The sequence below is a fragment of the Rhinolophus hipposideros genome, assembly GCF_964194185.1.
Source record: "Rhinolophus hipposideros genome assembly, chromosome: 6".
NCBI lineage: Eukaryota > Metazoa > Chordata > Mammalia > Chiroptera > Rhinolophidae > Rhinolophus > Rhinolophus hipposideros.
The window spans coordinates 9589772-9613774 of record NC_138052.1 but is presented as its reverse complement, the minus strand read 5'-3'; the positions used below and the strand labels follow the sequence as shown (position 1 = coordinate 9613774).

Here is a 24003-nt window from a genome sequence, read left to right as displayed (position 1 = left end):
AAATGTGTAAATCTCACTCATTGCAATTTTTCTGCTTTTCAAAAGCAGACTTAGCTCCTATTTCTGCCTGTTTTAGTTGTTTTAGTGTCCAGTATAACACACACACACACACACACACACACAATGAATGCCATAAGCAGGTAAGAAATTTTAAGGATTTCACAGAAGATCCATTGCTGACAAAGATTGGTGGAAGAATCAGAGGAAACCTCTCCGCCCCCAAACAGAAAAAGAATACAGGATAGCACTCCAGCAGAGGCAGGAGTTTTCAGGGTAATGCAGTATAGTTATCGAAATGACTAGCTGAAAAACTATCTGAGGCAACTAGGCTACTTAGCCTTCTCCTTTCCTCTCTTTCTCTAGTTGAATAGAGGGCAGCAGGTACGGTTCCCCTCTGGAAAAAGGTTGTTTGCATATTTCGGACGAAGGTGGGGAGAACTCTTATTTTAAGCAATGTAATTATCTGCCTGAGAGTCCAAACAAATCATTTGGAAAACTTTATAATTAGTAAGATTTAAAGCTCAACAAACAAAATGCTATAGCTTTCTAAATGCCAGTGAGGGAACATAATTCAAAATAGAAAATTAAAAAAATTAAAGTGTGAGGGGTGGCCGGTTAGCTCAGTTGGTTAGAGCTTGGTGCTAATAACACCAAGGTTGCTGGTTCAATCCCCACATGGGCCACTGTGAACTGCGCCCTCCTTACAAAAAAAATTTAAAAAAAAATGAAAGTATAGGATATCCACATAAAAGCAAGCTATGCTTTCATTAAAAACCACAAAACACATTAAATAAATAATTAATTAATCAAATGTAAATACATAAAATTTAAAATAATAAAAGCTACAGTTAAAAAATTATAAATTAAAAATAAAGTTAAAAAATTTAAAATAATAAAAGCTAAAGTTAAAAAATAAACCCAATAAATATATTTTAAAATATGTATATGTATATTTAAATCATTGTATATGTGTGCATATACCACAGCATTACTAATATGTGAACAGCAGTTACCTCTGAGGAGGAGAGAGTAGGACTGGAAAAGCCACAATGAGAGACTTTTGTGTCTTTTTTCAGATGCACTTGTGTGTGTATGTGTGACTTGAATAATTTGCTTTGGTACTGTTTTCTGGTATTTTTATAATTTGTTATAGAAAACCCAAGGGTAAGTGGTCATTCATTCAAACTTGGTTATACCGTAAGTCCTCACTTAATGACGTTGATGGGTTCTGCAACTTTAAGCAAAACAACATATAAGAAAACCAGTTTTACCACAGGCTAATTGACATAACCAAGAGAGTTCAGTTCCTACAGTAGCTTATCAACAGTGAATGAAATGGCATTATTCGAGGACCTAACATACTTTTAAATCTCTGGGGAAAATTATACAAAAATGCTGATACTCCGTGGCTAGAGAGTCATAGTTACTGAACCTATGCAGACCTAAGGATTTTAGGAAAAATTTCCTGTGCGAGTCTGGTACTCACTGGCCAACATTCACAGCCACCCATTTGGTTCAGTCACCTAATTTTACAGATGAAGAAAGACACTCTTGAGGTTTAAGGGGAGCTGTAGTGGGAAATGTTCAGACCAGGATTCATTTCAGGCCCCACCAGTTCCCTGCATTGTTTTTGTTATGGTTTTTAAAATCTACTCAGAGTAGCACTGCTACTGAGGGGCAAAGTTGAAATTAAATAAAAATTTTCCTTACCTTTTTCTTCCCTGCTGTGCAATTGAGTCTATCTTTTATTTACTTTTATGGTTGGATTTTAATCAGAATAAAGGTCAAAGAAACTAAGCTTACACTCCCCAATATTCCTTTATGATGACTCTCCAGTATTCCTTTATGTGGAAAATGCTCAACTTACACAGAATCAAAAGTTGTTACTGTTTCCCTTTATTCCAGCTTTCTAACCTGATTTATAACAAGAAATAGGACTGGTTTATAAGAGAAGAAAAGGTTATTATAATGTACACAGCTATCATCAAGATAAATAATGGCAGCTAGGTTTCTGAAAATGGAGAGAAAAACGGAGTATTTCCCAGATTGGCTGTGCAGTTGACTTGATCTGCGCCGTCTTGTACATACTGCTTTTTCTTCCTGAAATGGCGTAACCTCTTTTTTAACCCGCGTGCCTCACCCCTCACTCTTCATGTCTCCACTCTAACTTCATATTTTTTAGACTCAAAATGAAAGTCATTTTCTCTCTAAAACCTTCCCTCAACCTCCAGGTACAGTGCACCTTTTTCTCTTATGCCCCTGTGGTACTTACAGTACTTTCTTGAGGTGATAGGTTTCATGACTCCAAATTCTTGAAGCGAGTCTTTATCTTTGTATCACCCCAATACCTGGCACAGTGCCTCGTGTACAATAGGCTGCAAATAAGGACTTAGTTAAGGATGAAATCTACATCTCAGACATACGAAGGAACAGTGCAAACTATCCAGTGTCCAAAGTGATCTCGAGACAAGATCAATAAGAGTTAAATGTATGGCTATATACTTGTGCAGACATTATTTTCTCTAAAAGTAAGGCTGTTTACAGTAGGAACCCTGAACAGTTTTGAGTTACTTTAAACAAGCTTACTTAATTTTTTTTTAATCGGCAATATTTCTAGTTTGTTGCCTATTTGGTATTCCATCATAATTATTAGTATTTGTTCTTTAGTCTTGTGCATATAATTCTTGTTAAGTATATTTGTTGTATTTCCTCTCTGTCTCTTTCTCCCTCTCCTTTCCGTCCTTTCTCTCCTTCCCTGCCCTCCCACCTTTCTTTTTCATTTCTCCTCTTTTCTCTCTATATACAGTTGACCCTGAACAACATGAGTTTGAACTATGCAGATCCATAATCGTATCCACACAGTTCAATCCCTTGTTGTTCAAGGGTCAGCTGTATTGATCCACAGTTGGGAATCTGCGAATGGGAGGGCCAACTTCAGTTATATGTGGATTTTCAACTGTGCGGCTGGACAACGCCCCAACCCCTCTGTTGTTCAAGGGTCAACTGTAATTTTATCTTTTCCAAAATAGCTTGCTTATTTCATTATAATTTAAAAAAACAACATTTAGTATGAATTTAAGAATGTTATAAGGAATATGTCAGATATTACCAGTTAAAACATGGTCAGTAAAGACAAGGAATATCATTTGATAACTTATTTTTTCATTGGGTAGTGGATATTTCCAAAGAATTTTTAATCGGTGAATTAAAAACAAACTTCTACATCTTGCATTTTTAAAAACTTTGATTTATAGGATTGGCATGTGTACGAGTATGTACAAATTTAGTTTCTCCCCAGTTTTTCAACTCACTTTGGTAGAGAAAAACATATTTTTTACAATATGCACACTCAGAATGCTGATCTTGAAAGAAAGCACCAATTGAGCACGTAAGTAAGTAGTAAGTAACTCCTTTAGCTTCTGTGATTATTGGGTTACAGTATATTCTTTACCAAAAGGAAAGTCAGGTTATTGTCTTGAAATTTTTCAGACACACATACACACAAAGCACTAAAAATCATAAGAGGTGAATTGATCTTTGGCCTTGATTCATCTTTTTAATATCCTATCTAATTTATTTCATCTAAGAAGTTGTAAAGCACTCTCAGTAGCTGCTTTAGTGCTTTGGATGAATTTCAGGAAAGAACAGTTTCTTTGATATCTATATTTGGTGTTGCAGTATTTTAGGAAGTTGTACGTGCAGAGTTTTTGAAGCTTTGAAAATAATCCATTATTTAAATATTTCTTACATTCTTTTTTTATTTTTGACTCAGAATAAGATTCATTTTATTATTGACTCAGAATAATATTATCATAAAGCCCTTTTCATTTTCCATTTTTTGTGTTAAGATGGACTCTTCAAACCAAGTGTAAAGTATTCTTTGTTATTTATAACTGCCACTCCAAACATTTTTATTTTGAAATATTTCAAACATACAGAACATACAGGAAAAAAGACAAAAAAAAAAACCCTCAAGAAATAGAACACTATATGCAAGATGGCGACCTAGAAATATCCAGACCCTTATTCCCCAACAGAAACATCAGAAAACAGCTATATACTGACTAAAGTAACCATGTAGGAGTTCTGGAAACTAGTCAGATTTACAAGAGAAAGCCACATTCAAAACTGTAGGAAACTTTGTGGTGTTTTACTTGCACTTGCCCTACCCCTTCCTCAGCGTACACATTGTGGCCAGGAGGAAGCAGCCTCATTTTTTATTCTTACCCTTGGGACAGAATAAGCAGGGTGAAACTTGTTTGCAACATTCTGGTCTACCTATTGACTACCCAAGGGACTGCTTTTGTTCTCACTTGACTTGGAAATTAGGGAACAACAGCATAGTTTGGATCTCTGACTGGAAGCCACAAAAGGCAGTGGCAGGAGCTGCAGCATGTGAAAGCTGCAGAGTCGTGGATACCTGGGTGCAAGAGACTATAGTCAGAGGAATATATTTGAACACCTACAGAACATCTAAAGCTATGAGAAGTAGCTGAAGTGAGACTCTGAGACCTTAGACATTTAAAAGAAGACAAGGGGAAGTAAGGAGTTAGGAGGAAAAAAAAGCACACACACACAGAGGCCCAGACAAAACTAATGCCCAGAAAAGATCAGAGAAAACCTTAAGTCTTAATGCTGGGCTGATCTTAAGGCTCAGGGTCTCACTAATTAATGAAGGTCTACAAAGAGTTTGAGAGATGGCTGTTCATTAAATGTTCAGTTTTCAACAAAAGATAACTAGAAATACAAAGGAACGGAAAGATTGCCCATTCAAAGGAACGAATTAAACCTCTAGAAACAGTCCCTGAAGAAACCTGTATATCAGATTTACTAGACAGAGGCTTTAAAACAACTGTCTTAAATACAGAGGGTGCTAAAAAAAGATTATACACATTTTAAGAAAGGAAAACTATTAAAATTGTAATACTCAATATATATATTGATAACAAAAGGTGAATACAGTCATGTTTGACTTCTGCAATTACAAGAGGTGCTCAAAGTGGTTACCATCAGTGTCCAGACACTGATTATGGTGAACTACTGCTTGAGCAACGTTGACCAAAGTGTCCACTTGCATACATTTTTTGGAACCCCCAGTATATCCAAAGAGCTGAAGGAAAACATTGTCAAAGAAATGAAAGAAATCAGGAAAACTATATATGGGCAAAATGAGAAGATCAGAAAGAGATAGTAATTGTTTTATAAAGAACCAAAAAGAAATTCTGGAGCTGAAAAAGGCAATAAATGAATTGAAAAAATCCCTAGAGGAGTTCAGCAATACCCTTGAACAAACAGAAGAAAGAATCAGTGAACTTTGTCTTGTGCACCTGAAACTAATAAAAAAAAAAATTAAAAATAGAATTACCATATGACCCAGCAATTAATTCCACTCCTGGAATTGAAAGAATTGAAAGAAAGCAGGGTCTCAAAGAGGTATTTGTACACCCACATTCATAGCATAATTCACAACAGCTAAAGTGTGGAAGCAACCCGGTGTCCGTCAATAGATAAACAAACATGTACATACAATAGCATATTATTCCGTCTTAAAAAGGAAGGAAATTCTGACACATGCTACAACACGGATGTAACTTGAGGACGTTATGCTAAATGAAATAAGCCAGTCACAAAAAGATAAATACAGTATGATTCCAATTATATGAGATACATTGAAGAGTGAAAAACATAGAGACAGAAGGCAGAATGATGGTTGTTAGGGCTGGGGGGGGTTAATGGGTACAGAGTTTCAGTTTTACAAAATGGAAAGAGCTATGGAGATGGATGGTGGTGATGGTTGCACAATATTATGAATGTATTTAATACCACTGAATATACAGTTAGAATTGTTAAGATGGTACATTTTATGTTGTATGTATTTTACCACAATAAAAATTGGGAAAAAATTTAAAAATAAAAGAATCAGTGAACTTTAAGAAAGGTCATTTGAAATTATTGAGTACGAGGAACAAAAAGAAAAAAGATTGAAAAAAGTTAATAAAGTGTAAGGGATTTACTTGACAGCATAAGATCGATATATGCATTATGGGAGTGCCAGCAAGAAGGGAGAATGAGAAAGAGGCAGAGAGGTTATTTGAAGAAATAATGGGCAAAATCTTCCCAAATTTGAGGAAAAGCATGGATGTACAAATACAAGAAGCCCACCAACCTCCATATAGAATAGACTCAGATGTATGCTGAGACACATATAGTAAAATAGTTGCAAGTTAAAGATAAAGAGAATCATGAACGCAGTAAGAGAAAAGCAAATCACAAAAAAAAGGATACTCAGTAAGGTGATCAATGAATTTTTCAGTGGAAACCTGGAAGGGAAAAAGGCACTGGGATGTTATATTCAAAATGCTGAGGGGAAAAAAAGCATCCTATCAGCCATGAATTCTATACAATCATGCTGCCTAACCACAGGCAGAAGGTCTAAGAAATGCATCATTAGGCCATTTCGTCATTGTGCAAACATCATAGAGTATACTTACACAAAACCTAGATGGTACAGCCTGCTGCTCCTACAGCCTGTGCAGCATGCTTTGTACAACACAACATTAGGTTACATCAAGCACACGAGAAAATGATGCAGTCGAGAGATGCTATCAACACATCTATGAGGCTACTGCTGGTGGGATATGGCATACCGTCTTACAGCAAACCTTTTTTCTACATAAGTGTAAAAAGTACATTCTAAACGATAAAAGTGTATAGTGTAGTAAATACATAACCCAGTAACAGTTTATTACCGTTATCAAGTATTATGTACCATACATAATTGTATGTGCTATACTTTTATGTAAGTGGCATCGTAGCAGGTTTGTTTACACCAGCATCACCACAAACATGATTGAGCTACAAACTTACGAGAGCTACAGTGTCACTAGGCGATAGGAATTTTTCAACTCCGTTATAATATTATGGGACCACTGTTATATATGTGTTCCATCAAAGACTAAAGCATCATTATGTGGTGCATGACTACACAGCAAAACTGGCTTTCAAAAATGAGGGTGAAATTAAGGCATTTTCAGACAAATAAAACCTGAGGGAGTTCATTACCACTATACCTGCTCTACAAGCAAAGCTAAGGGGAGTCCTTCGAGGTGAAATGAAAAAGACACTAGACAGTATCTCAAAGCCATATGAAAATCTGAAGTTCTCCAGTAAATGTAAATTTATTATAGGAAACAGTATTATTGTCACTTTGGTTTATAACTTCATTTTTTATTTACTATAGGATTGAAAAGGCAAATGCATAAAGAATAATTAGATTATTATAATTTATGTTAAAGAGAACACAATATGGAATGTAATTTGTGACATCTATTATAAATAAAGATTGCAGGCTCTAAAGGAGAAGAATTTTTTAATGCAATTAATGTTAAGTTAGTATCAGTTTAATACAGATTATAATAACTTTAGGAATTTATATGTAATCCCCATGGTAACAGCAAAGAAAATAGCTATAGAATATATGCAAAAGGAAATGAAAAGGGAATCAAAACATTACCAAAAAGTCAACTAAATGCAAAGGAAGGCAGTTATGGAGGAAATGAGGATCAAAATAGCTACAATACATACAGAAAACAACAAAATGTCAAATAAGTGTTTCCCTCTCAGTAATTACTTTAAATGCAAAAGGATTAAATTCCCCAATCAAAGGACATAGATTAGCAGAATGGATTGAAAGAAACAGGCTCTGATTGTATGCTGTTTGCAAGAAACTAACTTTACATCTAAAGATACACATATTTTGAAAAGTGCTTCTCTGGCATGCAGTTCCTCTGAGCTCCATGCAGTGACAGCCTCCTTGCATCAGTCAGCGGAGGAAAGACTGTGTTACCCAGTTTTAGGTAGCTGTCCTACCTCTGCTTCCCTAACTCTAAATTTTTTGTTTAATTTGTTTATTGTATGTATATCTATCATTGTTCCATGGATTGCTTCAAAGGTAAGTTTATAAAACCATCTTAAAATCCTGTATTTATATTCTTTAAGAATATTTAAGCATCCTATTTTAACAAGCAGATAATGCTTCTATAACAAGATGGTAAATAAACTGAGTGAACATTACTAACATATATTAAATACTGTGCACTAAATATTTTAATTTTTTACCAAATTTAATCCCCAAAACACAGTTGGATACTATCATTCCTATTTTACAGATGAAAAAAAAAAATCAAGGTACTGAGAAATGGAGTAACTTGCCCATGATCACAAAGTTAGTAAATGAGAGAATGGTTCCAGGGGTGTGTCTAATTCAGTGATGAGGGAGTCAGGCAGACTGGAGCTTTCCAGGGTGTTGTTGGGAGGAGGTACACGGCTGTAGAAGCAGCCAGATGGGTCAACTTATTCCCTACTTGTGGGCCCTGTGGGAAGCGATTAGTAATGTTTACCCCTAATTGTACCATTAAGTGTGAGTACTTGAATTAGAGAGATAAACCAATTCCCACAGAGAGCTGGTGACACCCAGTGAAATGAAAAAAGCCCCTTGCCCAGGAGATTAGATATCACAACCTACTGGCAGCACAGACTGTCTGTCCTTCACCAGCTGTTGGAATCAGGCTGTATATCCTGTCTTTTCTCCACAAGTAGGCAGCTACATAAAGGATTCATAAAGTGGTTTACAGCTATAAAATTTCAGAATAAAAATAAGCACCCAATAAAACAGACATCACCATTTGAGGAAAGCCAACACTATAAAAGAGTTTCATCCAAATGATCAAATTTTACACTTAAGGAAATAGAAGAGCAAACAATTTGTAAAACCAGAAATAATAGTGCCAATCTTGGGGTTAGTGTGGAGATGAAGTGAATTCTTACATGTAAAGCGCTTCAAACAATGCTTGTGACATAGTAAGTGCTTGATGAATATTAATTTAACAACAAACTAAAGAAAAGGCCTCTAATTTACATTGGTACGATTACAGAGGCTGTTGCATGCATGCAAAAGGAACTGCAAACGGTTTTGGAAATTCAAAACATAATTGTTAGAATAAAAAACTCACCAGTTAGGATAGCATTGATGCTGTGGAAGATTTAATGCTTTCAACGTTAATGGGTGCGGCAAATAAATAATAATACAATCACATACAGTATTCTAGTAACAAGCTCAGTCAGATAATCACATAACCTACGTTTTTTTCAAATATTACATTTTGGAAGATACAAAATTAACTTGCAAATATGAAGAATTTGCAGAATTCAGAAAGGACTCTACAAAGGGAAAAGAATGAGTACCGTAGTTGGTTTTGAGAAAACTAAAAAGAACAACTCCATGCCTTAATTGCAAGTCCTTCATGAATTGATAGAGTTGATGAAATACCTGTCCCGATTAGCTATTTTTTTCTTTTTTCAATTGACATATAACTTATTAGTTTTAAGCATATAACATGATTTCATATTTACATATATTACAAAATGATTACCACAGTAAGTCTAGTTAACATTCATCACTGTACAATTACATTTTTTTCTTGTGATGAGAACTTTTAAGATTTGTTCTCAGCAACTTTCAAAAACACAGTACATTAACTATTGTTAATATAAAATGTTAACTGTAGTCACCATTCTGTACATTACATCCCAAGAGCTTATTTATTTTATAACTAGAACTTTGTCTCTTTTGATTCCCTTCACCCATTTCGCCCATATCCTACCCCCCCACCTCTGGAAACCAACAGTCTGTTCTCTAAGAGGTCACCATTTTGGTTTCTTTGTTTTTAGATTATACATATAAAAGAGAACATATGGTTTTTATTTTTCTCTATTTCACTTAACATATGAGGTGTGATCACAAAATACGGTGAATGTTTAAATTAAAAATTTATTGTAGTAAAAGACATATTGCCAGTAATCTCCCTCAAAATTCTCCCCCTTGCTTCCAACACACTTATCCCATCATTGTTGCCACTTTCTGAAGCAGTTCTGGAAGTCCTCTTTCTTGTGTTTAGCTGCTCTGTCATGGTTGCCTTGATGTCCTGAATCGATTCAAAACGTTTACCTTTCGTGGTCATTTTGACTTTGGGGAAGAGCCAGAAGTCGCACTGTGCCAGATCTAGTGAATAAGGTGGATGAGGACACACCGTAATGTTTTTATTTGACAGAAATTGCCACACAGAAGTGATGTGTGACATGGAGCCTTTCCGTTGTGATCACAAAATACTGTGAATGCTGCTGTCTAGTGCCAAACAGAGGAAAGGCAGGGGTATTCAGGTATTCAATACGGGAAGCGGCTCATGGAACCTTAGTAACAGTGTGTGACAAGTTTCAACTTGTTCGGTGCAATTGGATGTGAGCTACGGTTGGAGAAGGTGTGTTTTAAAGGGTGCCATAAATCATCTTCTATCATGACAGTGCTCTGTGTCACACATCTCTTCTGGTATATGGCAATTTCAGTCAAATAAAAATAATACAGTGGGTCCTCATCCACCTTATTCACCATATCTGACACTTCTGGCTCTTCCTCAAAATCAAAATGATTCAGGACATTGAAGCAGCCATGACAAAACAACTAAAGACACAAAAAAGGACTTCCAGAACTGCTTCAGAAAGTGGTAAAAATTATGGGATAAGTATGTTCGAAACAAGGGGGATTAATGGCAACGTGTCTTTCACTGTAATAAATTTTTTAAAATTTAAACAGCCACCGTATTGTTTGATCACACCTCTTAATGCCCTCAAGGTCTATCCAAGTTGTTGCAAATGGCAAGGTTTCCTTTTTTATGACTAAATAATATTCCATTTTATAGTATATACCAAATTTTCTTTATCCATTCATCTATTGATGGACACTTAGGTTGCTTCCATATCTTGACTATTGTAAATAACACTACAGTGAACATAGTGTCACATAATATTTTTTCAAGTTGCTGTTTTTGTTTCCTTTGGATAAATACCAGAAGTGGAATTGCTGGGTCATATTATGATTCTATTTTTAATTATTTGAGAAACCTATGTTTTCCATAGTGATCGCACCAATTTACATTCCCACCAAGAGTGCACAAGGGTTCTTTTTTCTCCATATCCTCGCCAATACTTGTTACCTCTTGTTTCAGGCCAATGTTTCCTTACTGATTTTCTGACTGGATAATCTACCTTTTGATGAAAATGGGTTATTAAAGTCCCCTATTATTGTAATGCTGTCTGTTTCTTCCTTTAGTCTGTTAATATTTGCTTTATTTAGGTGCTTCTATGTTAGGTACATAAATATTTACACGTTATAGCCTCATGTTGGATTGACCCCTTTGTCATTACATAATGACTTTCTTTGTCTCTTATTACAGTTTTTGTCTCAAGGTTTATTTTGTCTTATGTAAGTATAGCTACTCAGCTTTCTTTTGGTTTCCATTTGCAAGGAATATTTTTTTTCCATCCATTCACTTTCAGTCTGTATGTGTCTTTACATCTGAAGTGAGTCTCTTGTAGGTAGCATATAGATAGGTCTTGTTTTTAATCTACTCAGCCATTCTGTGTTTTTTGATTGGAGAATTTAGTTCATTTATATTTAATTATTGATAGGTATGTAATTATTACCGTTTGTTAATTGTTTTGTTCCTTTGTGATTTGATGGTTTTCTGCAGTGGTATGCTTAGAGTCTTTTCTTTTTATCTTTTGTGTATCTACTATAGGTTTTTCCTTTGTGATTAACATGAAGCTTACATAAAACGACTTAGATTTTTAACTCTCTGTTTTAAGTTGATGAAAATATAAATTTGAACACATTCTAAACCTCTACATTTTTACTTCCCCTCTCACGTTTTATGTTTTTCATGTCACAATTTGCACCTTGTTTACCTTGTGTATCCATTAACAAATGATGGTGGTTATATTTATTTTCACTAGTTTTGTCTTTTAACCTTCATAATAGTTTTATAAGTTATTAACCACCTTTGCAACATTAGATTATTCTAAATTTTACTATGTATTTACCTGTACCAGTGAGATTTATACTTTTATATGTTTTCCAGTTAATAATTAGCACCCTTTCATTTCAGATTTTTTTCAGGTTTAATGTAATTTTTAAAAAATTTATTAGGGTGACAATTGTTAATAAAATTACGTAGATTTCAGGTGCACAATTCTTTATTACATAATATAAATCCCATTGTGTGCTCACCACCGAGAGTCAGTTCTCCTTCCATCACCATATATTTGATCCCCCTTACCTTCATCTCCTACCCCCACCCTCTTTACCCTCTGGTAACCACTGAACTATTGTCTGTGTCTATGACTTTTTGTTTCTCATTTGTTTGTTTTGTTCCTTTGTTGTTTTTCGTTTATATACCACATATCAGTGAAATCATACGGTTCTCTGCTTTTTCCGTCTGGCTTATTTCGCTTAGCATTATACTCTCAAGATCCATCCATGTTGTCACAAATGTTCCTGTATCATCTTTTCTTACCACCGAATAGTATTCCAGTGTGTATATATACCACAACTTCTTTATCCATTCATCTATCGAAGGACATTTTGGTTGTTTCCATGTCTTGGCCCCCGTAAACAAAGCTGCAATGAGCATGAACATAAAGACATGTGTCTTTATGTATAAACGTTTTCAGATTTTTTGGGTAGATACCTAGGAGAGGGCTTGCTGGGACATATGGTAATTCTATTCGTAATTTTTTGAGGAACCTCCACACTGCCTTCCATAACGGCTGCACCAGTCTGCATTCCCACCAACAGTGTATTTGGGTTCCTTTTTTCTCCACAGCCTCTCCAACACTTGTTACTATTTGTCTTGTTGATGAAAGCCATTTGACTGGGGTGAGGTGATATCTCATTGTGGTTTTTATTTGCATTTCTCTGATGATTAGTGATGTTGAGCAGTTTTTCATATCTGTTTGCCATTTGTATGTCCTCTTTGGAGAAATCTCTCTTCAGGTCCTCTGCCCATTTTTCAATTGGGTTGTTTGTTTTGTTGTTGAGTTTCATGAGTTCCCTGTATATTGTGGATATTACCCCTTATCGGAGGCACTATTTCCAAAAGTCTTCTCCCATTCAGTTGGTTGCCTCTTTATTTTGTCAATGGTTTCTTTTGCTGTGCAGAAGCTTTTAAGTTTCACATAGTCCCATTCGTTTATTTTAGCTTTTACTTCCATTGCCTTTGGAGTCAAATTCATAAAATGCTCTTTGAAGCCAAGGTCCATAAGTTTAGTACCTATGTTTTCTTCCATGCAGTTTATTGTGTCAGGTCTTATGCTTAAGTCTTTGATCCATTTTGAATTAATTTTGGTACATGGTGACAGATAGCAGTCCAGTTTCATTCTTTTGCACGTGGCTTTCCAATTCTCCCAGCACCATTTATTGAAGAGGCTGTCTGTCCTCCATTGTATGTTTTTAGCTTCTTTGTCAAAAATTATCCTGTGCATATTTATATAGTTTTATTTCTGATTTCTCAATTCTATTCCATTGGTCTATGTGTCTGTTTTTCCGCCAATTCCAAGCTGTTTTGATTATTGTAGCCCTGTAGTACAAGCTAAAGTCAGGGAGTGTGATACCTCCAGTATTGTTCTTTTTTCTTAAGATTGCTTTGGCTATTGGGGGTCTTTTGTGGTTCCAAACAAATCTAATGATTTTTTGTTCTATTTCTTTGAAAAAAGCCATTGGGATTTTGATGGGGATTGCATTAAATCTGTATATTGCTTTGGGTAATGTGGCAATTTTAACTATGTTGATCCTTCAACTCTATTAGCATGGAATGTTTTTCCATTTCTTTGTGTCTTCTTCAATTTCTTTCAAAAATGTCTTATAGTTTTCAGCATATAGGTCCTTCACATCCTTGGTTAAGTTTATTCCTAGGTATTTTATTCTTTTGCTGCAATTGCAAAAGGAATTGTTTTTTGCATTTCTTTTTCTGAGATTTCATTGTTAGTATATAGGAATGTAATGGATTTTCGTACGTTGATTTTGTAGCCAGCACCTTTACTGTATTCGTTGATTGTTTCTAACAGCTTTTTGGTGGAGTCTTTATGGTTTTCTATATATAGCATCATGTCATCTGCAAAGAGTGATAATTTAATTTCTTCATTCCCAATTTGGATGCCTTTTATTTCTCTTGCCTGATTGCTCTGGCGAGGACTTCCAACACTGTGTTGAAAAGCAGAGGTGATAGGGGACAGCCCTGTCGTGTTCCTGAATGTAGAGCAAAGGGCTTCAGTTTTTCACCGTTAATTATGAGATTAGCTGAGGGCTTGTCATATGTGGCCTCTATTATGTTAAGGTATTTTCCTTCTACACCTATTTTATTAAGTGTTTTAATCATAAATGGATGTTATATCTTGTCAAATGCTTTTTGTGCATCAATTGATATAATCATATGATTTTTATTTTGTTTATGTGATGTATCATATTGATGGATTTGCGGATGTTGAACCATCCTTGTAACCCTGGGATGAATCCCACTTGGTTGTGATGAATAATCTTTTTAATGCATTGTTGTATTTGATTTGCTAGAATTTTGTTTAGGATTTTTGCATCTGTATTCATCAGAGATATTGGTCTGTGGTTTTCTTTTTTTGTGTTGTCCTTACCAGGTTTTGGTATCAGGGTAATGTTGGCCTCATCAAATGAGTTAGGGAGTACTGTGTCTTCTTGAATTTTTTGGAAGAGTTTGAGCAGGATTGGTATTAGATCCTGTTTGAAGGTTTGGTAGAATTCACTAGTGAAGTCATCTGGTCCCGGAGTTTTGTTTTTGTGAAGGTTTTAGATGACTGATTCAGTTTCGTTACTGGTGATCGGTCTGTTTAGATTTTCCAGTTCTTCATGGTTCAGCCTTGGGTGGCTATGTGTTTCTAAGAACTTGTCCATTTCTTGTAGGTTATTGAATTTGGTGGCATATAGTCCTTCATAGTATTCTTGCATGATCCTTTGTATTTCTGTGGCGTCCATGATAACTTCCCCTTTTTCTTTTCTGATTTCGTTTATTAGTGTCTTCTCTCTTTTTATCTTAGTGAGTCTAGCCAAGGGTTTGTCAATTTTGTTAATCTTTTCAAAGAACCAGCCCTTTGTCACATTAATTTTTTCTATTGTTGTTCTTTATTTCATTTAGTTCTGCTCTGATTTTTGTTATTTCCTTTCTTCTGCTGACCTCGGGTTTCATTTGTTCTTCTTTTTCTAGTTCTTTAACTTGTAACATGAGGTTATTTATTTGGGATTTTTCTTGTTTCTTGAGATAGGCCTGTAATGATATAATTTCTCTCCTAAAACTGCTTTCGCTGCATCCCCCAAATTTTGGTAGTATGTATTTTCATTGTCATTTGTTTCTATGTATCTTTCGATCTCTAATTTCTTCTTTCACTCGGTCATTCTTTAAAAGTATGTTGTTTAATCTCCATGTATTTGTGTTTTTTCCTGCTTTCTTTTTGCAGTTGATATCCAATTTCAAAGCTTTGTGATCAGAGAATATGCTTGGTATGATTTCAATCTTCTTAAATTTGCTGAGGCTGATTTTATGTCCCAATATATGGTCTATCCTTGAGAATGTTCCATGTAGACTAGAAAAGAATGTATAGTCTGATGTTTTAGGATGAAGTGCTCTATATATGTCAATTATGTCCCATTCATCTAATGTGTCATTTAGGGCTGCGATTTCGTTATTTATCTTCTGTTTGGATGATCTATCCATAGCTGTCAATGATGTATTTAAGTCCCCTAGTATAATTGTGTTTTGGTCAATTTCTCCCTTTAGTTCTGTTAGTAGTTGCTTGGTATATTTTGGTGCTCCCTGATTGGGGGCATAAATATTGATGACTGTTATGTCTTCTTGTTGTATAGTCCCCATTACCATTATGAAATGTCCATCTTTATCTCTTGTTATCTTTTTCACCCTGAAGTCTGTTTCATCTGATATCATTATGGCTACACCTGATTTTCTCTGGGTACCATTTGCTTGGAGTGTCAATTTCTACCCTCTCACTTCCCTCAGTCTTTTCTCTGAGGTCTCTGCCATGAGCGTTGGGTTCAGCCATGTTATCTGCTGCCCCCTCAGCCCTGTGGGCCATAAGCGGAGCCCTAAGAGTCCAAGTCCTTCCCTCTCCCACTGCTGCGGTAGTTCCAGGATGCAGCGAGCTCGGAGCACTGAGCTAGGTCTGCGTCCTGTGACCGCGGGGCTCCGTCTCCGCACTTGCCCCTTCCCTCCTCCCCCGCTTGCATGATTCTCCCACCCCTAGGTGAATTCAGTAGTGGGCCTCTTCGTCTTGCCTGTCTGCTGTGCAGGGAGTTCTTTGTGGAGTTACTGTTGTTCGATTAGTTGTAAATTCCAGGGGAGCTTTACAGAGCCTCACCTCACGCCGCCATTTTGATGATGTCGCCCCTCATTTCAGTTTTTACAAGTTCCTTTAGCATTTTTTGTAAGGCCAATCTGATGGAGATGAACTCCTAGCTTTTGCTTGTCTGGAAAACTCTTACCTTGATTTCTGAAGGACAATTTTGTTGAGTAGAGTATTCTTGGTTGCTTTTTTTCCCCCAGCACTTTTAATTTATTGTGCCACTCCCTTCTGGCATGCAAAGTTTCTGCTGAAAAAATCTGTTTATAGGCTTATGAGGGTTTCCTTTTTACATAACAAATTGTTTTTTTTCTTGCTGTTTTTAAGATTCTCTCCTTATCTTGAACTTTTGATACTTTAATTATAACATGTCTTCATTATAACATGTCTTGTATTAAAGTATGTTGTTATAATTGTTCTATTTTATTATTTGTTATTGTTGTTAATCTCTTACTGTGCCTAATTTATAAATTAAACTTTCATCATATATATGTATGATAGAAATGAACATAGTATAGACAGGTTCTGTACTATCTGCAGTTTCAGGCTTCCACTGGGGGTTGTGTTAAATATTTCCTGTGGATAAAAGGGGCTACAGGACTAAGTGGAAGAAGCTGGACACAAGAGATCACCTATTGTATGATTGCATTCATATGAAATGTCCAAAATAGGCAAATCCATAGCGACAGTAAGTAGATAAGTAATTGCTCAGGGCTGTGGGTAGTGGGGCATTGGGACTGAGTGCTAATAGAAATAAGATTTCTTTTTGGGGTGATGCAAATACTTTGACATTATTTAGTGTCCATAGCTATACAACATAGTGAATATACTAAAGTACACTGAAGTGTACACTTTAAAATGGTGAATTTGTATTCTTAGAAGCTATGTATAGGTGCCTCTTTTCCTCACATTCTTACCATTGTGGTATGTGATTAAAAATTTTAATCTTTGCCAATGTTATAGTTGAAAAATGATTACCTTTTATATTTCTGTAATTACGATCAAGATTAAATATCTTTTCATATACTTAAGTGCTGTTCATATTTCCTTTCCTATGAACATTCTATTCTTACCCATTGCCTGTTTTTCTATTAGTGTTGGCCATTTTCTTACTCGATTTGTAGAATTTTTTAATGTTTTTTTTTTCCTACTTTTTTTTTCTTTTGATGTAATGTATGTTTTTACTATGAACAGTATCTTTACTGTCCAGCAGGGCTCGTTATAGCATTGCTCCATCTTCTTGGAGCAATGATCCGAAGTCCTAAAGAGCCAAGATCCTAAGTCCTGTCTCACTGACATTATTGATGAGTTCTATTATATTTCCCAGTGCTTATCATTGTATTCCTTCTAAGCTATGTCAGTCTAATACATCTATTTGTGTATATAAGTGTGTTTGTTTCTCTGATATCAGAATATTTTGATGGGGAACTAATGAGGAAGGCAGGTTTTGGATAGATTAACTTGTCCCAGATTTTGATTTTAGACAAGTATTAAAATGAAAGTCATTTATAACTTTTTCTATAAATTGTGAAGAACAAAATCACTAGCTTAATAGATGAGTGAGAAGATGGATTAATGTGTGGTTATATAGGGGAAACAAATATGTTAAGTAGGAATGAAAAACAGTTGATTATTCGCACAGAAGCCCCCAAGAAAACTATTGAGTCGTTCAGCAGGTTTAGTCAGTCCTTCACCAAATATATATATTTTTTTTATTGGGGAAGGGGAACAGGACTTTATTGGGGAACAGTGTGTACTTCCAGGACTTTTTTCCAAGTCAAGTTGTTGTCCTTTCAATCTTAGTTGTGGAGGGTGCCGTTCAGCTTCAAGTTGTTGTCCTTTCAGTCTTAGTTGTGGAGGGTGCAGCTCAGCTCCAGGTCCAGTGGCCATTACTAGTTGCAGGGGGCGCAGCCCACCATCCCTTGCGGGAGTCAAACTGGCAACCTTGTGGTTTAGAGGATGCGCTCCAACCAACTGAGCCATCCGGGAGCTTGGTGGCACCTCAGCTCAAGGTCCGTGTTCAATCTTAGTTGCAGGGGGCGCTGCCCACCATCCCTTGCGGGACTCAAGGAATTGAACTGACAACCTTGTGGTTGAGAGCCCACTGGCCCATGTGGGAATCGAACCGGCAGCCTTCGGAATTAGGAGCATTAAGCTCTAACCGCCTGAGCCACCAGGCTGGCCCCACCAAATATTTTTAATAGATATTATATGCCAAGTCCTGTGCTAGGTGCTGACTGTTCAGCTTTGAATGAATCAGATTTTTATCTCTTACCCCATGGAGTTCATAATCTAATGAAGGAGATAGGAAGTAAAAAGGTAAAACAAACCTATTACAATGAAAATACGTTATGAAAGAATTTAATGCTCCTTGCCTGTTTCTAGAAATAACTTACAGGAGCATTGTGACATGCTTTTGATAGAGCTGTCAATGAAGACCTTTCTGAGGAAGTAGCTTTTAAGCTGAGACACAGATAATGAAAGGAGTCAGCAATGGGAAAGCTGGAGGACACTCAGTGAATAAGGAAGCTTAGAATGAAAGCCCTAAGATGGCATCTTTGAGTAAGCGAAAGGATGCCATTATGGCTGGTGCTTAGGAAATTGAAGTCGAATAAGTAAGAAGATTCCATGCTAAAGACTTTGGAAATTGCACTGAGAAATTATCAAGAGATGTTAAGGAAAGGAGTGACATTATCTTTTAAAAGACTACTCCAGCGTCAAGATGGAGGATGAAGATGGTAGTAGAAAAAGAAGCAGGGACAGCAATTAAGAAGCTCTGGCCAGAGCTATATCAGAAATAAGGATGGCGGCAGAGTAGATGGATAATTGTTAAATTCTAAGTATTGTTTGAAGGTAGAATCAGCTGGATATGATGTGTTGGATGTTAGGTTTCATTGAAAGGAGAGATTCATGGATTGCTCCTAGCCATTTGTTATTAAAATCTATGTGCTTTTCATGGAATCAAGTATGGGAGATAGGAGTAAGGTTTATAAATGATGAAACATAAGCTTATGTTTGTGTAGTGCTTTGAAAATACTGCCACATCTGTTACCTATTTTTGAGTTCTTTATTTTTTTAAAATTAAAATGTCAGCAGTTCAAGTAATTTCTAAAGTCTATTATACTTTTTCTAAAATAGAGCTTAACAGGGATTCAGAAGTGTTGAGACTACTTAGAATTCTCACATACCAGTACAAAAAGTAGTCTTTCCCAAAACTAAACATTATCCTTTATAAAATTAGTGTGGTTTTCTTTGGTTGGTAGTGATGTAGTTTATTTTTTAAGGAATAGGATAGAAGTTACAAAATTTTCTTTAAGAGGAAATTTTTATGTTGTATGGTTAAATTTTGTCTGAGGCCAAGCATATTTTTCTGAAAGATAATTTTTTAAACTTGCCACACTGTTAAGTAATATAGTTAAATTAACAGAAATCACTTTAGATTGCTGTGATTATTAAGGACTTTTACTTTTGGATAGATGTTATTGTACACTATGTAATTTGATGGGAAATTAAAATCAAAATCTTAAAGTTACCACTGTACATTCAGTATTTTTCTAGCATAATTTTGTTATATTTGATATCAATGTCTGTAACTTAATGATTTTTTTTCCTACCTACTGTGTTTCCCCAAAACTAGGACCTAGCTGAACCACCAGCTCTAAAGCGTCTTTTGGAGCAAAAATTAATATAAGACCCAGTCTTATATTATGTTAGATAAACCCCTGTCTTATAGTAAAATAAGACCGGGTCTTATATTAATTTTTGCTCCAAAAGACACATTAGAGCTGATTGTCTGGCTAGGTCTAATTTTTGGGGAGACACGGTAGGCCTTTTTGGAAAAAGCAGTTTTTAGCATTAATCTTCAAATGGAACAGATTTGCATGAATTGATATATTAGTTCCTCAAGGAAAAAAGAAATCAGTCTTATTTATTTATTTTTCAGAGGTGGCTGGATCCAAACAAACCGATAAGAAAGCAGCTAAAGAGTGAGCATACATATTTACTTGATATTTGTCAAGTATGCTTTATAAAGATGAAGGGTTAATATAATCTGATTAATTAGAACTGCTTTTATTAATTCTAGGAGGATCTCCTTACAGTTTGAACTTTAGAGTCAAATTTTTTGTAAGTGACCCCAACAAGTTACAGGAAGAATATACAAGGTGGGTTTATGCAGCATATTTTTCTTGAAAATATCGTCAAAACTGTTATGAAATTTTGAATTATTAGGCAAAAATAGATTAGCGTGCCATAATTTTTAGTTTACCAGCCAGCATACAGGATGGTTATAAATATTTCAAGATAATAGTTTCCTCTCCTTTTGGATGACTAGGAGGGCTTTAGGAGATTGGAACCCAGGGCTACCGCGGCTACCGCATCCAGCCATAAGCCTCCTGAGATACATAAATATTAAAATTTTTCACTTGTGAAAAATGGTTAAGCAGCATTTCTATGACTAATTGTAATCAGATGATGCTACAACTGTATTTAAGTGGTGCTGCATAGTGAGAATTGTGCCTGATTTTTTTTTCCATGTAAAAGTATGTTCTATATATAGTTGACTCTTGAACAACATGGGTGGTTAGGGACACCAACCACCTGTGTAGTCAAAATCCACATATCACTTAAGTTAGCCTTCCGCATATGTGGATGCCCCACTGAAGATTGTGAATACTGTATACACAAGAATGACCCAGACGAGCATTTTGATAGTGTGTGAATGTTAAGTGAACTGTTTAAGGTATAAATAGTAGGGAATAATCACAGTGTTGTAACTGTCATTATTAAAATAACATGAATGATAATTTGCTGTGTTCCTTGAAAGACATAATTAGTAATTCATTAAAAACAAAGACAATAAAAAATTAGAACATTATATATACCTTTCATAAAAGTAACTATATTCAGAATTACTCTATATTTGCCATATTAAAAATCTGTACTTAAAAATCTGTAGATAGTCTGTTACATGTGAATGGTTACCATTTAGAGTACCGTGGTAAAGTATAGAAACAAAAGAATAAAGATATTTGGCTGTACCTGCCAATTCTCAGGTGTTTGTGAAGTAGGGTTTTCAGCAGACCAGTTAAGAAAAATCCTTAAGACTCCTTTTCTGTGTGTTTGTTGCGGGGCAGGGTATTACCTTTTTTGTAATAGGAGAGCTTGGGAATATAGGACCTGGATTGGGCAGTCCTAACATTTGAAACTAATAGTATCTAAGCTAATTTTTCTTTAAAAAGTGTGTAATATGGAACACACTTTAGTTTAATACTGTAGCTCTTAAGTTTTGTTATTGTTGTTAAATAAAATAAGTTTCTTAGTGCAGTAAAATTTAATTTTGGATGAACTTTAAGGAAACTACTCTAGATTAATGAAAATTATGAATTATAAAGCATTTTTAAATGCATTTTATTATTTCCTGGTACAAATTAAAATCAAGTAACAAAGTATTACATAATATGTATTTTGGTAATTAGATTTTCAAATGTATAAGAAGTATTTATAATTAAAAAATCGGTAAATTTAGATTGGATTTCTAATATATTTAATGTTTATGAAGTTTGTTAGCATAAGCAATTAAAATACTGTCAATTATAGCCACATTCATAATTTACATCACTCAAAACACTATCTTTGAATTTCTTAATAGAGCTTGAATGTGTTGATTCTTTTATAGCCCATGTTGAAAACACAATCAAGGAATAAATGTCTCTCATTGATAATTAAATCAGAATATCTTCCTAAAGGAGAAGTAAAATCAAGTTTGATAGTAATCAAGGAATTAATTTGTGCTCAGTCCATGAGTCTACTGATGAGTATTTCTCAGAATATTTCTCCCTAATCTCCCTTGGTCATATAACTATTTTAAAAGTTTAGGAGTTTTGTAATAGAGCTAGTGGAAACAAGATATTTGCAGTACAAAATTTATTTATCAAAGAGTTTTAAAGATTTGGATTCATGAATTTATGAAAGCTTACTTTTAAAATATCTTTTCATGTGTTAATATGTATATTATAGAAGGAGATACTTATTTTAATTTTATTAGTAATGTAAGTATACGGTTTTAAAACTCTAAATGTTTTAATTCCAATAAATGCTATCTTTTTTTTTTTTTAAGGTACCAGTATTTTTTGCAAATTAAACAAGACATTCTTACTGGCAGGTGGGCTATTTTAAATTTTTAGTAGCGGAGTTAAAAAATGCTCTTAATTCTGTATTATTTAAATAATTCATGATTATTGCAGACAACTTATCTATTGAAAAATGGTTACATTGAGCATGAATTCCTTTCATCAAATAAGTTCATTAATAATTAAAATATAAGTTACTTGGAAATTTCCAGTGTGAGTAGTATAATATGTAGTGCTTTGGAAATTATTGTGTTTAACCTTGGGTTACATATTTTCTGTTTTGTTTTATCAGATTGCCTTGTCCTTGTAATACTGCTGCCCTTTTGGCTTCATTTGCTGTTCAGTGTAAGTATCAGCCCACTTTTGAGTCAAATGGCATATAATCACATGGTCTCTGTTGAGAACACACTGCCTTTAATGTATGGGTTCTTTAGACAAATGAGTATGTTACTATGTTGAAGAAAGTGATTTCAGAGGAAATTTAATGAAATGTTCAATTAGTTAGCAATTACTTTGATGCCTTAAAAAAATTCTGAAGTTGTTTGAGACCTTGAAGAACGTTAAATGCATTGTTCTAGCTTGCTTAAATGGTAACAATAGAAACATAAATATTTTACTTCCAGAAATATAATGGAATTTATGACATGGCTGATTTGGCTATAGAAATTGAAAAAATGTGTTTATTAAATTGTGAATATTTTTCGTTCATTTATTAGCTGAACTTGGAGACTACAATCAGTCAGAAAACTTGCCAGGCTACCTCTCAGATTATTCTTTCATTCCTAATCAACCTCAAGATTTTGAAAAAGAAATTGCAAAATTACATCAGCAACATACGTAAGGATTTATATACTTTTCTACTTATTTGGTAAACTTCTTTTTTTTAATAATTTTTTCAACTTAAGTTGACATATAATATTATATTAGTTTCCAATGTAAAACATAGTGATTAGACATTTATGTAACTTAGGACGTGATCACCCCCATAAATCTAGTACCCATCTAGTATCCATACATAGTACAATATTATTGACTATATTCTTTGTGATATACTTTGTATCCCCGTGACATTTTACAATTACAAATTTGTGCTTCTTAATCCCTTCACCTTTTCAGCAATGCTCCCAACGCTCCTCCTATCTGGCAACCCTCAAAATGTTTTCTGTATCTATGAGTTTGTTTCCGTTTGTTCTTTTGTTTATCTTATTCTTTAATGAAGAATAATAGTGAAGTCATATGGCATTTATCTTTCCCTATCTGATTTACTGCACTCAGCACAATACTCCCTAAGTTCATCCATGTTGTTACAGACGGTAAGATTTTATTCTTTTTTATGGCTCAGTGATGGGCATCGAGGTTGCCTCCATATCTTGGCTATTGTAAATCGTGCTGCAATGAACATATGGATGCATGTGTCACTTGGAAGTAGTGTTTTGGGTTTCTTCAGGTAAATACCCAGAAGTGGAATTGCTGAGTCCTTCTTTGTTTCTTGTTATAGCCTTTGTTTTAAAGTCTATTTCATCTGGTATAAGTATTGTTACCACATCTTTTTGGGTTTTTTCCCCACTTTTATAAAATAATCTTCTTCCATCCCTTTACTTTC

General features: G+C 34.9%; 1 protein-coding gene across 7 annotated transcripts in view; it reads left to right on the top strand.

Annotated features, from left to right (window-relative positions):
- Window positions 1-24003, top strand: part of PTPN4 (protein tyrosine phosphatase non-receptor type 4) — a 168016-nt gene that overhangs the window by 62178 nt on the left and 81835 nt on the right. For 5 of the 7 annotated variants that reach the window (XM_081052195.1, XM_081052197.1, XM_081052194.1 and 2 more), the window contains 5 exons: window positions 20213-20255; window positions 20333-20432; window positions 22388-22432; window positions 22693-22745; window positions 23117-23237. In XM_081052195.1, coding sequence (XP_080908321.1) covers window positions 20213-20255; window positions 20333-20432; window positions 22388-22432; window positions 22693-22745; window positions 23117-23237 — 362 coding nt within the window. The remainder of the gene's footprint in view (window positions 1-20212; window positions 20256-20332; window positions 20433-22387; window positions 22433-22692; window positions 22746-23116; window positions 23238-24003) is intronic. The other 2 variants (XM_081052199.1, XM_081052198.1) reach the window with 1 other exon arrangement.